Genomic DNA, 15,205 nt, shown 5'->3' with positions numbered 1-15,205 from the left:
GAAATGATTTAACTGTCAAGACAAGGATAGTACAAGAATGGACACCAGGAAGAAAAAAAAGAACCTTATGATGATGATATCACATGCAAAATAAATAAATAAAACTTACCATAATGTAGTACAGGAAGATGGAATTGAAGATTTTAAACTAATGAAGAATAACTTCAAATTTTCTTATTTTTTTAATGCCAGAAATGAAATACTCACTAGCAGAGACATTCAAGGAGTTTACTGTTCTCTCCAGCTGGTTTTCTGCTGTGCAAGTTAATGTAACATTCTCTTCGGGGGAAATGATAATTTTACTATAATACCTGCCATTGATATAAGGAGATTCCTCTGTCTGGAAAAGAAGAAGGAATATGGATTCAGAAACGGAAATGGATTAAAAACATGGGAAAGAGTAAGACTTTGTGAAGCAGGACAGGCGGGTGCTCGGCAGTGCTATCTGGTGTTCAAGGGCATCTGTAAGGTCACGGATAAAGACTGCTCAGGTTTATAACTACAGTAAGGAGGAAAAAGAGTAGCGAATCCGTAATTGGATTTTTGCTTAGGCTTCCGTTGTAAATTCTAAAAATTAAATTAGTTAAACTTTCCTTTTCAACAGATGCTTAGTTAGTTAAAATCTGGGATGATAGTACTTGTCTCAAAATATTTAATTAGTGGTTAATCATCAATTTTCCCTTCATGAACTTATGAATTTAATTCTTAGTTGTAAATTATACACACTGTTCTCCACTCCAGGGGTTAATTCCTTTGTCTTAAACTAGTGTATCTAAGTGCATATGTATGTATGATTTGCTCATGGGAAAGTCAAACTGTTTTTTCTCAGTTTTCCTGAGCTAAATACAGAGCACGGGTTCTTTCTCAGTGACTTTCAGTAAGTTCATTAGGTTTTTGTGAGGCGTCAGTGAGGACAATCACTGCATTTAGTTCCTCCAAACATAAGGAACAATTCACTTCAATCTCTTCCCCAGGACCTGACTCCCTAGACCGACTCGACAGAAGCAAACGGGGACGTGCTCTCTTCTCAGTCCCGTTAGACACAGCGCATCCCTAGGGCTGGTCTCCATTTGCTTTCTCCTTGACTACATTGCGAGAGCCTTGAGGTCCGGAGCTTGTCTCACGCTTAGGGATATGGTCCAGTCCCTGGGGCAGGCGTGGGGAAGAGGTATCAGTAGTCGTAAGATAATAGATTCACCATGTGACTGAGGAGGGAACAAATAAAAGATTATGGATGGATCAGCACAAACTTAGTACAAGAAAAATAACATATCACCTAGTGGGCCAGAATCAATCCTTCTCCTTGACAATGAGGAATGGCATTATTACATCTCTCCTCATCGTAACTTCACCTGCTATTTTTCCACTTCCCACTAGTATTTTTCATATGACTTTCTCACTCAGTCTTTTTTATTACTTTTATTTCTGCAAAATATATTTGCTCATTTCTAGGATGGCCTTTTAAGTCCTTGAATCTTTTCATTCATCAAATATTTATTGTGTGCTTATTTTTCTGTTTTCTATGCTTGCGTCACTAATACCTAAAGGTTGTTTTTTTGCTGAAATTATTACTCAATTGAACTAGAGAGCAAAAAGAATAGAATAAAAGAGAAATGCTCTTTTTTTTGTTTTAACGATTGGTACCTGAGCTAACATCTGTTGCCAATCTTTTTTCTTCTTCTTCTCCCCAAAGCGCCCCAGTACATAGTTGTATATCCTAGATGTAGGTCCTTCCAGTTGTGGCATGTGGGATACCGCCTCAGCATGGCTTGATGAGCGGTGCCACGTCCGTGCCCAGGATACCAACCAGCAAAACCCTGAGCCACCAAAGTGGAGCACAGGAACTTAACTGCTTGGCCACTGGGCTGGTCCCGAGGAACAGTCATTTTTGATGTTAAACCATAGATCTGTGCATTGTCAGTAATTCAGGTGGTTCAGGTCTTTATTCTGAATCCAGAAAACTCCATTTGCTTATAGTTAAGGGGCCCAGAGCCTCTTTGCCCTGGTCGTGCATGCTCTTTTACTTGCGGGTCCCGATCACTCTTAACTAAATCAGAATGCATTTGCTTCAAGTGTGCCCACTCCTTTAGAGACCTTCCATACTTGGAGTTTTGCGAATACATATGCATCCACCATAGGAGAAAGAGCCAAAATTCACTTTGCTCTGCAAAATGACCTTTTATAGCTGCACCAGCAGTTCACCTTCCCTGGACAGAGAAAGGGTGGATATTTTAATTTAAAACTAAACTTCAACTCTGCTTTATGCATGCCTCCTCAGATTTCAACTGGCAGCACAGAAGATTCAAATAATCAAATGGCACCTCTGGGTGCCCCTGAAGAGTCCACTCAGTGGTCGCACTGAGAAGAGGGACATGAAGACTGTTGCAGAGCAAATGGAATCATAAGTAAGTCAGTAACCCAAGCAGTCTGGCAGTTTAGTGGGATTATAGCTCTGAACCCTTAGCAATGGGCCAGATTCTCATCTTTTTGTTCGTTTGTTAAAAGGAAAACTACTGGTAGTGTTCATAAGTTCTTAGCCCTTTATTAAAATGCCCTGACAGAGGTACAAACATTAAGGTTTGGTTTACGTCTCCTTTCGTTCACAAGGAAACATCTTAGACTCTCTATATTAGTTAGCCTTATTCTGGCCCTAGTCCTGGCATAAACAAGTCAGACCTTATGTTCACAAACAGTGACTGTTCTTTGCAACCCCACTGGGCCCAGTTTTTAGAAGAAATATCCCTTCACATGCACAAGTAAGCAAAGTAATGGAGGCCACTTATACTCAGATGCTTAAGTTTATGACGCAAGAAAGTGTGTACCTTAATGTTTTCATCACCCAAGTTTCAGGAATTAATGATCATGGATCAACATCCAATTTACAGTCTTTTAAAAACAGATACTGACCACAACATAATGATTCTTCCATTCTTCATGGCCCTGGGATTTAAAATTTCTCTTTGAGCCATATTCTTCATTTGGGAAAATTAAGAAGTTAGCCAAAGCTTCCTCTGAGAACATACTGCAAATTTCATGTCGCTAGCAAGCCAGCCTACAGTTTAGGGACCTAAATAAAAGCCCACATTGGACCAAGTGCAGCATATAACAAGAAGACAAATACTTGCTTGGTTTATGACGCTTCCACTGCCAGTAATTGTCCACTGTATAGCTGGCTTCGGAAAACCTTCCACATGGCAGATTATGGTTTTAGACAGTCCACTGGGATCAGTTTTCTTTGTCATTTTGATTTGAGGTTTTCCTAAAATATCATTATCATTAAAATAAGATGTTGAATGAGATTATGAAAGAAACTAGATATCAAATTCTCAAAGAAAAATTGGAATTGGTGCCCAAGTATTTTATTTTATTACCTTCCACAATGAGAGTCAATGACTCTCTTTTCTTTAGTCCTTCAACTTCCTGCAGAGCCGTTTCACAGACATAGTTTCCAGCATCCTGATAATGGAGACTAGAAAATGATGGGCTAGATCGAAGCCTGACATTATCCTGATTAAATAAAAAGTTAATTACTTTGCATGGCACAATTATAACTCTCAACGTATTTATTAGATAATAATTAAGCCTAAAATTATTCTTCTGGGTCTAATTAAAACGTAAGCTTCTTTGTCTTAACTTCAGGTACTTTCAAACCTAGATTTTCTTTTTCCTTTGTAGTTTTAGAGTTAGACATATCAGAGTTTTATCTCAGACTCTTCCGTTTACTGAATTTATAATTTGGAACAAGTTCATAAAATTCTGAGATTTGTTTCCTTATTTGTGGAAATGGGGTGGTAATCTTACTATATTGAATTATGAGGAGTTAATTATATAAAAAATATAATGTGTTTACAATAAGGAACATTTTCAGTTGATACTAACTACTCCTTGTAATAAATGTAGATGCAGGAGGATTGACGGACATTGGAGACTTGTGCTATGTAATCAGTGATGGGTATAAATGCCTGAAAATCATTTTATAGGATACAGTTATAAGACAGGCATCAATACATAGCCATAGCAGTTATGACAAAAATTGCTTTCTTAAGAAACACAATAACAGATTACTATCCTAATTTCTATGAACGAAGGAAATGTAATATTTAATTTTAAAAATCCCTTGATATACAGAAAACAATGCTATTTTACTAGGAATTGAAATACTCCTAAGTAGACAACTAAACACAGCTCTAGATCATGTGGTCTTTGTCCACTATGAATTTTTTCCACTCCCCATCAACTAACCAATGGCCAGGTAATAGTGGTCAGTGCTACTGATGTTAGGTATTCAATTAACAACAGAGACTGCAGTTGATGTAGAAACTGGTTTAGCCACAGTAAACTTAGTTTCTCTAGTCCTATAGTAAAACACACTGTGACTGTTCCTGTGATTACTGAGTAGTCTAGTTGCCTAAAACTTGTCTAGCTTTTTGACCATTGACCACTACAAATATATCAAGTTAAATATGCAGTCTTCAGAGTGATATCCTAATTACCAAGTGAGCAAAAGTTGTGATGAGGCTGTGGTTAAGAGAGTAAAACAAGAAACTGAGCTTTAAGAGTAAGAGGGCAAGTAGCAGAGGATCTAGCATTAAAAGTGATCAAAAAGCAATACAAAATAATTTATATTTTTATCAAGAAGAAACTCTAGCAATAAATTTCTCCACAACTTTCTATAAAGACAATTCTTGTCAACCCCTACGTTCAATGGTTTGTATGTATGAGTTTTGCCAACACATCACTGGTTAAGTGCTCTGTTACACGCCACACACTGGGTGTTTAGAAAGACTCGCCAAGACTAGGGAGTGGAGGGATTATAGTTACAACCTTTCCTTTGGTAATAACCTTGTCTCAAACCACCAATTACCAAGCCTACTTTCTCACTCTAAAAAGATAGTAATGACTGAGTCCCCAGGTAACGGCCCACATTCCGGACAATTACAAAAACAGAAGCACTCTCTCAGGAAATACCAACTAAGCTTCTCGTATGTTCCAGGTGTTCCTCTACAGCCCAGGGATGACAAGAGATCTCCACCTTCAAGGAGCTACTAATTTGCTGGAGCCTGAATTCAGAAACTTCAGACCCACTTTAGCAGAGAGGAGGAAGTTATGTGACCAGAGCATAGTGTTTACACTCAGTAAGGCTGAGCTTAAGTCTCTGTCAGTCATGAGCTTTCTGACTTCTCTCGCCTCAACTTCTTTATGAGTAGTGTAGGGAAATAATAAATAATTTTTTGCATATTTCGCAGGGTTATTGCGTCATGTGAGAATACTGTGGGTTAAAATACACTGTAAACTGTTAAGCCCTGAAATATATAACCGTATACGCGTGTGTGTCCACACACAAGTTTGTATGTGTATAATTACTTAATATACACACATAATTAAATTAACATCCCAAACTAAGTTTCAGAGCATCAATTATGGATGCCATTCTGTTGTTGAGTACCTCTAAAATTTTATTGTGACATGATTGATTTATATTATTATATATAGAGAAAGAGAGTATGTGTGTGGGTGTATAAACATATTACCCATGAGTATACTTATTTGGATATAATATAAACTACAAAAGAAATCTAAAAAGGAATCAGTCCAGACAAGGGAATGTTTACCAAGGAACATTACTTACTTTCATCCAGACCACAGTTGCGTTCCTACTAGCAGAGATTGTGCATGACACAGGCAGGGCATCGCCAATCTGCTTGGTCACTTCCCCACTTGGGTTCAAGGACAAATCCAAATCTGTGAAGCAGAAAATCTGCTTGAAATGTAAACTCCAGGAAAGTAAGATAGTCAAAATATTTTGGAGAAAAAAAGATGAAAGAAAACAGAAATCCTTTTAACTGCACTTGAAAATGCAGACCTGATTTCTGGGGCTGAAATAACTGAACTGTAGCATAATCAATTAGTCTAGTGTTTTAAGCCAACTTTGAGACCAGTGTGGACAAGTGAATGGCCAATCTAATTGATTATGCATTTATTTGCAGTTAACATGATTGATATTTTGACTGCATGTAATTATTCCCCTAGGGTCTATCACCTTAAGAAAAAAATTCTTAAATCACTTCTGGAAGAAAATGAAGAAAGATCATGACTAGGTAAATATTGTAAAAAGAGTTGGTAAGTCATAATGTGGGAAAATCAAGCATATTTAGGCAGCAGGCAATAAACTGAAGAACCAAGAGATAGTGTATGTTTCCCCAGAGAGAGTTGACTATAGTAGTTAGATATCTTTAAAAAATGTTATTCTATTTCTCATGCAGTTGAAATTTTAAATAAGATCTGTTAGGCACACTGTTAGCAGATAATATTTTTTAAAAACAGAGTATCAAAACATCTAAGGATGGAAAGTCATTTCTATACAAGTCTAGGGTCATAGTACGATCTGTATGAGGAAAATTTAATTCAATTGGACATTTATTGTACAGCTACTATGTTGCAAGCATGGATGAGCGATGCAGAGATGAACCATGAAGGTCAATGTACGATCTTTGAGGTAGAGGTTAATATGTGCTCAATGAACTACAATACACAGCAGCATGAAATCAGCATCCAGGAGCAAACATGCTATAGAGTAGGAGCTCAACAAATATTTGCTCAAAGACTAAGGGAAGGGCCACAAACAGAGGTACAAGCAGAGACTTCTGGGAGTGTGGAGAACAGAACCAAACTGGGTCTCCAAGTGGTAAGAAAGGCTTTGCTTAGAAGGCAGTATCTGTCTGCAGCCCCTGCAGGTTGAGAAGGACTTTGATAAGTGGAGACACAGGGAAGCCTTCTGGCACACAAGCGAAGGCAGAGAGCTGAGAGCTTGGCAGGTTCACAGTGGTGAGTAATCTGGTGTGAACGGTGATAACCCATGGAAGATACACCTACAGAATTAGCTGAGGCTGGACTATCAAGGACTGTGCCTGTCGTCCCTGGAGCTGAGACTTTCCCATGGCAGTAGAGATTTGCTACTGCACCTTGGGCTTCTCCTTGGTTTTACCTGTATAATGGCAATTTGTTGATTGTTTGCAGCATCATTTTTCATAATAGTTTCTTCTGCTAGGCTCTAAGCGCCATGAGGGTAGCGACCACGACTTGAGTTGTCACTGCGCATCCACAGAGCCTGACACATGGGAGGCTCTCAAAAATGATTGCTGAATGAATGCAGGGAAGAAGCACGCTTTCTCAGTTTCTCACTGATATTAAAATATGCAGTGTCACATACAAAAGTTGAGTTTCCTCGGAATATTTCGGTGAATGATACTTAGATGAGAATTTTATGCAGGCAAGTTAGAAGCTTTATGAGCTGGACAGTTAACTTGCCAGTGATAAGATATAAGAAGTGATTTTAAAGGCTGAGGATGGACTTTGGAAGTTCTGATGAAGAACCCACAGTTGCATGAATTGGGGGAGGAGTAGCAGCTGTTTCATCAGCAACTATGGACGTGTGGGTGGAAAGCAAGGGGCCTGTTCTATGAATGAGTGCAAGGATGGAGAGGTGCTTCTCTAGCCATCTTCCCTTTACTCATATGCAGAAAGGAAACAAATCTTGCTTTTGGAAAACAAACAAGCAATCAAGGATAAATTGGCAAAAATAGAATTTTTAGGTTTTCATTTCATGTAATTTAGAGTAAAATCTCGACAGTGATACACAGAAGAGCCCTCTCCTTTTAGGGTCCTGGGTAACTAGCATCTCTTAGACATAAGCACATCTCTAAGTAGGATTAATGGTTATTAGTCCAAAGATCTTCTGAACAATGATGTCAGAGTTATTCCACAGGCAATTCTATCTTCTGGTTATCTTCCCTTACTTCTCTGTTTCTCTTTTTCATGGAAGCGGCTGGATAAATGGTCCCAAGACTGACTGGTCCTCAGAGAAAAAGCAGCACTGTTGTTATCCTGAGAGGTCACTACTTTCTCTCTAACTAGCCCCTGATGACAGACACTCAGGTTTGTGCAACACGAATATGGAGCAAACAGAGAAATGACCTGGCTGAGGACATTTAACAGTCCACTGTTTCTATAGGGCTCCCCAGGGCATGCTCCTGACATCAGACACTCAGAAGCAACCGTCTGGTCCCTCTATTCCCCAATGTACCTCCTTGTATTTCCCTCAAAGTTTTAGCTCCTATGCTACATGTGTTCTAAGCATTACGGGTAGAGTGAAAGATTTAGAACCAATTTCTTCAGAATAATTTCTAAAGGGTCTTTCAATTTTGAAACAAAGGAACCCCTCACCCTCAATGAGATTGTAGTGCATCATGTCTAGAGGAACTTATTATGGTGAAACACGTCTAGAGGGGCAAAGCACTTATTAGAAAGTTTGGCCTAGCCCTCCAAGTAAGGCTGATATTTGTTTTCCCCAAAGCACTCTGAATTCTAGAGTCATGAGGGAGCAGTTCAAATTAGTTTCCCGTTTCCATGATGTATCAGGTACAACAATAATATAGACTGTCAGGAATTACAAAATAAAGAACTCAAGTAAAGTGTCTGTTTTCTAGGTATATCTTTTTCTATTACTGGAGTAAATATAACTCTTGGGGTATCTGGAGATCAAAAGCAGGTTAAAAGTTAATAAAAATGTATGTGTAGGGTGATCTTGAAGTTCTCTTTCCAGAAATTTTCTATTCTTCTCTATAGAAGCCAATACATGCCTTTTAGTGGTCTCTACATCCTCTTCCAAAAGTTGAGTCTACAATAACTTTGTGTTGCTTAAGTTTGGGTGTTAATATTATTCTGTAATACTAATACTAAAAAGAAGCTTAATCTGAACTTTCCTGGGCCAAATGCAAACCTTGTGAACTTAAGAATATCTAAATATTTTCCTAAAATACTAAATGAGTTCTTTCTTTAAGATTCACGTGAAGATTTTGTTGATACCACCAAGTGAAGACATTGAGAAGGCAGATGGAGGTTTAGCACTGCCCAAGGTGCTGTCACTAGATCCAGGCAAGCTTTCGATATTGCAGCGCAAGTCTGGACCCAAGCTGAGCTTGCTCTGAGGTTCTTCAGGGCTTCTACGAAACCAGGTTATTTAAGAAAAATAGAGCTGCAATGTATTTGAAAAGATAGGCAAGTCAGACAATTAGAGGCCTTTGAAGAGAAGAGGCCTTTGATAAAGAAGAATACGGTGACTTACAGTGAACGGTGATGGCTGTTGAAGCAATCATGCTTCTTTTGTCTATCAGAGAGCATTTGTAGTCCCCCGTGGCATTGCGCCTCACATCTGTCAACGTGTAAGTATTTGAGCCTCTTATTCCTTCAGGCTGTCCCTTTGGATAGAGGCAAAATGTCAGATGATTACACCTGGTGGCTATAATGAGAACAGTTGTATTTCTTGATGAAAATGGCCTTTTCTCAGATAAGAAAAACAGTGAATGTGTTTCTTTGATTGGACAAATAAGAATACAGTTTGTATTATCTGATTCCTGGAAAAGCAATTAATATTTTGGTTCCAAGGAAATTGAAGAGCTGATTAACATTGTACTGATGACATCTATTTTATTGAAAGCATGGCTTGAGTTTGAGGTTTAAAGCAGATTTTAAAAAAAATTTCCAATATTTTATTTTTATATTTATGCCTTGCCTAATTTGACAAAAAGATTTGAGGAAGCTTGAAAGAAAACAGCCATATATCCAAATAAAAAGGAAAGAAAGGAAGGAAGGAATGAAGAGACGGAGAGAGGAAGGGAGGGAGAGAGGGAGAAAGGGAGGAGTAGAGAAAAGAATAAGAAAAGAAAACAATAACAAACTGAGAATAAAAAAATGTAGATGAAGTAGGAGTATATATTAACAAAAAAAGATAATCACCAGGTATTGTTGCTAAAACCATGACACAAATTTGGGTCTGTCATCACTGATAGTCAAGGTGGAAACTTAATTAGTTTCAAAATTTCATTTTCACGTGAGATACAAACATTATGTCAATTTATTAGGAGAAACAAAGTTTTCTGTCAACATTTCAGTCTAAAAGAAATTACTTATACTAGTCTTCTGAGTGATACAGTAGATGATATTCTTACACACCACTGAGAGCTGCGGTGGATGACAGTTGTAAACAGCCCTGCAGTAAATGCAGTGGTGAGCTGTCTACAGCTGCTCTCAATGGAAGATTATACCAAACTCAAACCCAGGGAGAGCTGCGGGAGAGCAAGCAAGCATCCTCAGACGAGCTCTCTCCTGGTCTGGCTCCACGTCACTATGACATCCAGAACACACTCTAGTGGAATTCTCCAAATTATCCTCTATATAGATCATTTCTTTCAGCTATGCTACTGATAAAAGTTGAGGAACTGACCCTTCAAGACTATATACAAGGGCAAGATGTAGCCCCCAGCTTTATTCTATCAAACTCAATATAATGTGCAACAGCACTGTCCCTGTTTCAGGTTCAGGTATGTGTTCAAGGAGCCACCATAGGCAGATTTAGAATCCACATCAGACCACTTGCTGTCATCATTCTTCATTTTATAGTTACCCGCTTCTGAAGAGCAGATTCTTATAGTTTATTTGGATAATAAACCTTGAGTTTTTCTAATTACGGTTTCCTGTGATCAGATTTTTTTTTCTTTCTCCTGAAATCTCTTAACATTGAGAAAAAGGCAAGAGTGATGGCAGACGCCGAAACAGCTTTCAAAGGACATCCTACAGGTGTTCCTCGTCCCCAAGAAGAACATCCTTTTTCACTTAAGCTGCCCAAGGACACACAATTTTTAATGCCAGCCAGCTGCCAAACAAAAGGGCAAAATGATAGTAGTCTAGCTCAAGTAATAATCCTTAAGCACTTACTGGTAAGTAAAACAAAAACTCCTGAGGAGGAGGGTTACCATTTCCCAGGCATTTAAGAGTGATGTTGTCCCCTTCTTTGATGGCATTTTTTGGTGGCAGCACTTGTATTGTCACCTGCTCTGTAGGATCTGCAAGAATCACAGACACAAGTTAACCATTTTCGTCAAGTACCAAATTACTCTGTACATACAATGTAAATGACTAAATTATACACAATTTTCTCAAGAAGCTAGTAATGGTAATTACTTAAATGTATCTTTTTATAGAAGGATTGAAGTTAATAGCTACTTGCTATAGCAAGTACTAATCTTAGAGCGAACTACAAAGAGATCCTGTTACATAAAAACCAATTTCTTCTTAGGAAAATGTCTTTAACTGAGGCAGGAATGACCATAATTATTTTATGGTAAAAGACCAGTAGGAACATTCTCACTGTATGATTTCATTATAAGGACATTTAACTATATTATATGAATCTTACAGTTTGGAAAGACTGGATCAGCTAGCAAAGTAGCTAAAGCTATTAGGCACCCTGTACTCCTATTACATAATAATACCTTACGGTAAATAAAAATAGTCATGAACTAAACAACACCAGCAAGACTTCTGGCCTGCAGGAGACCAGGTCTGCTTTGAAAAAGATGAATCCCATGAACTGAGTGAGACCCTTAACACAATCAACAGGACTGCAAGTGTATTGTAATTCTGTTCTGTTCATTGGAGCCAAGATGCAACTTTCAGTCCACTTTGGTCATTTTTGTGGAGGAAATAGGGCTAAAGGGTATTCTTTATTAGAGGCTACTGCTCAACAGTAAGATGCTAAAGAAATTAAAGGGTAGCTATAGCGGACCTAGATCAGGAGAGAATCTTACATCTCACTGCTCTCTATATTCTTCTACACAGGAACCAAAAGAATCTCCACAAATTTTTTTCTCCCATCTCTCCATTTAGCCTTCTGCCTAGCTGTTTATTCATTTGTTTAGTTAATATTTATTTCGTGCAGGCACTAAGTGCTGGAATTATAAATTTGAAAACAGCATATTCCTTGCCTTCAATGAACTTCCGGTCTATTTATGATGACACTAAACTTAACAATGAAGACCATAACAGCAAAAAAACTGCACATGATGTAAGCAGAGTGATCACCGATAGCTTATAGATGCATCAGACTGGGAAGCTTCCAGTTAGAATTGGCCCTGGAGCTGGATTTTGAAGAGTAAATGTTTGCCAGATAATAAAGGTAAACTGGTGCCAGCATGTGGATAGACACGTTAGTAGTATCCTACAGCAGGAATCTGGAAGATTGGACAGACTATAGAAAGTACAGTGAAGTAAATGGTTCATGTTAGACAGCGCAGGACCGCGGGACTCAGATACACTGAATCAGGAGCGTGAGGATTAACCTGAGAGAGCTGGGGGAGTCAGTGAAGAGCTTTACTCACAGCAGTAACATGGTCACATTTGCCTCTAGAAAGATATTTTCTGGCAGCAGCGTGGAGGGAGTTTGGGGTGAATAGACAGGAATACTTTTTTGGAAATGGTGTGGAAATGCAGGCAATGAGTTATGGTGGCATAATCTTTGGCAGTGTCAGAGGGCAGAGTCAAATAAACACAAAGATTAGAGAGCTCAAGTCTATAAAATCTGGACTGAATAGGGTGAGGCAGGAGTGGACTGCTGCATCTTTCTCAAGAAGAATTGATCCAATTTCTTTTCTTGAGTGTACTCTTCCATCCTTTCCATCTAGCTCCCTCCTTCTCTTCTCTAAAGTCATCCTAGAGGAGTGGTTCTCCAAGTGTTGTCCTCAAATGAGCAGCATTAGCATCACCAGAGAGTTTGTTATAAATGCAAAGTGTTGGGCCCCTCCCCACACTTACTGGGTGAGAAACTTTAGAACAGGGTCCAGCGATTCATCTAACAAGTCTTCCAGATGATTCTGATGAGCACTAAAGTCGGAGAATCACTGTCCTTGGGCACCTGAGCTTTTAGGACAGTTTACTGAGTTCCCGTGTCACCTCCACTTGCAACCTTGCATTGACAATTTCCTTCTGATGGAGGTGTCTTATTTTTCTATTGGAGTATTAAGCTCTTTGAATGTCAGGAATATGTCTTAAATACTTTTTTGTCTTCTTCATGAAGCCCAGCACTGCATACATTGAACCCTCTTAAAAGCCGTGCCAAATGCACCCCACACAGCCAGTCACAGTAAAATCATTTCCTTCTTATTCATCCAAGGACTTTTCTGCCTGCGCAGCTCCTCGCGTCTGACACTCACGTACGTTCCTGCTCTCCCTTAAGCCAATTTCCCAATCCTTATTAGTCATCTCGATGTTCTTTCCTATCTTGTACTCCTGCACTTACACCAAGATAGTCTATTTCCAATTGAATATTTTGAACAAACTGAATCTGCTTTCACTTACAGAAATAACAGCTTGATTTTAGATAAGCTGTACATGATGAAATTCTCTCAATCTTCACCTTTAAATCAAGTTGAAATGTGTTTACAAAGTTTAAGGCAAAACAATCCTTTATAGTTAAGGCAAGTGGAATTTCAGTTTTGTTCTTACATAAGGTTCTGCCCTTTATGGAGCCAAAACAGAAATGTAGATGAGATAAAATTCTCCTAAGGCTCAACTAGCATTTCTTCCCCTTCTCCAGAATAGATGCTGAAGTATTAGGTTATCCTACGACATATGGCAGTATTACAAGAATTCCTGACTCACTTAAAAAATAATAATAAAATTCTTTCTTGCCTTTTTCCCAAAAAGATATATTTAGCTCTATGAGTATGTAGTAATAATGATCACATAGTAATAATGACAACAGTACTTAATAACGAACATTTAATGTGCGATACAGTGTGCCATTTTAGATTTGTAATTTCACTTAATCTCCATAATGACACTACGAGTTAAGTATTATATTTTTCCCATTTCAAGATAAGAAAACTAGACCTAGAGTGGTTAAGCTACACTTCTAGACACACACAGTAATTGACAGCGCTAGGATTGGACAGCCAGCATGTTTACTCTTAGTCATTCTATTTCCTGGTGCCTGTCTTACAGGAAGGAGCACAGCCTTGGAGAAAAGGACTCTAACTCAGTCTCTATAGCTAATTTAGAGCAAGTCTCTGGGCCTCACTTTACCTCAGTAAAATAATGGAGTTAGACCAGATGATCACAAAAGTTCCTTTGCAGACTAATAGTCTATGATTCAAATCTATGCAATAAAGTTAACCAAAATCTCCAGGAATACGACATTCTATTTAATTCATGCAATTGACCTCATTCTTAAAATAAATCTCTTCATTAAAAGGGAAATCCTTCATCTAGAAGACCAACCAGTCATAAGCCTCCATTCATCTGTCATTCATTCGGAAAACCATCAGACGGCATTTTGAACACCTACAAAATTCCTGGCTTTGTGCCAGGCCTGAGGACTACCAGAAGGGATTGGACTAAATTAGAGATCTTGGTTTTTTTTTTCCCTTTTTCTCCCCAAAGCCCCCCGGTACATAGTTGTATATTCTTCGTTGTGGGTCCTTCTAGCTGTGGCATGTGGGACGCTGCCTCAGCGTGGTTTGATGAGCAGTGGCATGTCCACACCCAGGATTTGAACCAACGAAACACTGGGCCGCCTGCAGCAGAGCTCGCGAACTTAACCACTTGGCCACGGGGCCGGCCCCTAGAGATCTTGCGTTAAGGAACTTTAAGGAACTCAGCATCTAGCAGAATACAGAAGAAGTGCTCATAAATAAAACGAAGTAGAGAGTGAAGGATATCATAAGATAGGTAAGCATTTATTCTATAGGTCTTGCAAGGAGGAAGACATTATTTGAGTGCCATGAAGTAGGGACTGGAGGGGGTTGGAATTAAATCCAAAGAGCATTTGGGTTGGGACTTAAATGATTAATAAGTATCTGAATATTCTTTCTAATACATTAAAATTGCATAATTATATGTTGAGTTACTTACAGTAAATATCAAAGACTGCTTGTTCGGAATGAACTGTCTTCTGGCCAGATGGTCCATAGTATGTCACAGAGCAGGTGAATGGAACATGTAAGTCAGCCTTGGTTGTCTTGTACTCCAGGGATGAAGTCATTGTGTAGAGCTGAGTTACTGGATCCATTTGCTTTTGAAAAATTATGACCACCGCTGAAAAAAATAAAGAACACAAATAATAGGATCTGTCATCAAAAAAAATTCAGAATTCTTAATTAAATATCACAACACCTTTGAGAAGTGGTTTTGTCCTTCTAACTGTATTTAACAGGAGGGAAAATTGACATGTACTGAGGTAAGATGTCTTTTCGAAACCATGAATCAGAGACATAGACAGAAATAGAATCCTGGAATCCTATCTCCCACTCACTATAATTAACTTCTAGAACATGCTATACATAGAAATAATTTTCTCTGTTGTTGATTCTTT

General features: G+C 38.5%; 1 protein-coding gene across 8 annotated transcripts in view; it reads right to left on the bottom strand.

The window, feature by feature from the left end:
• Positions 1-15,205, bottom strand: part of ALCAM (activated leukocyte cell adhesion molecule) — a 193,548-nt gene that overhangs the window by 26,417 nt on the left and 151,926 nt on the right. For 4 of the 8 annotated variants that reach the window (XM_014853224.3, XM_014853225.3, XM_070508692.1 and 1 more), the window contains exons 6-12: positions 14,746-14,928; positions 10,774-10,901; positions 9,125-9,257; positions 5,630-5,742; positions 3,372-3,507; positions 3,126-3,259; positions 208-340 (exon numbers count right to left, since the gene is read on the bottom strand). In XM_014853224.3, coding sequence (XP_014708710.1) covers positions 208-340; positions 3,126-3,259; positions 3,372-3,507; positions 5,630-5,742; positions 9,125-9,257; positions 10,774-10,901; positions 14,746-14,928 — 960 coding nt within the window. Of the gene's footprint in view, positions 1-207; positions 341-3,121; positions 3,260-3,371; positions 3,508-5,629; positions 5,743-9,124; positions 9,258-10,773; positions 10,902-14,745; positions 14,929-15,205 lie in introns of all 8 variants that reach the window. The other 4 variants (XM_070508687.1, XM_070508688.1, XM_070508690.1 and 1 more) reach the window with 1 other exon arrangement.

This window comes from Equus asinus, chromosome 5, assembly GCF_041296235.1.
Source record: "Equus asinus isolate D_3611 breed Donkey chromosome 5, EquAss-T2T_v2, whole genome shotgun sequence".
NCBI classification, from domain to species: Eukaryota; Metazoa; Chordata; class Mammalia; order Perissodactyla; family Equidae; genus Equus; species Equus asinus.
The sequence above is the reverse complement of the archived record's forward strand: the minus strand, read 5'-3'. Positions and strand labels throughout refer to the sequence as shown.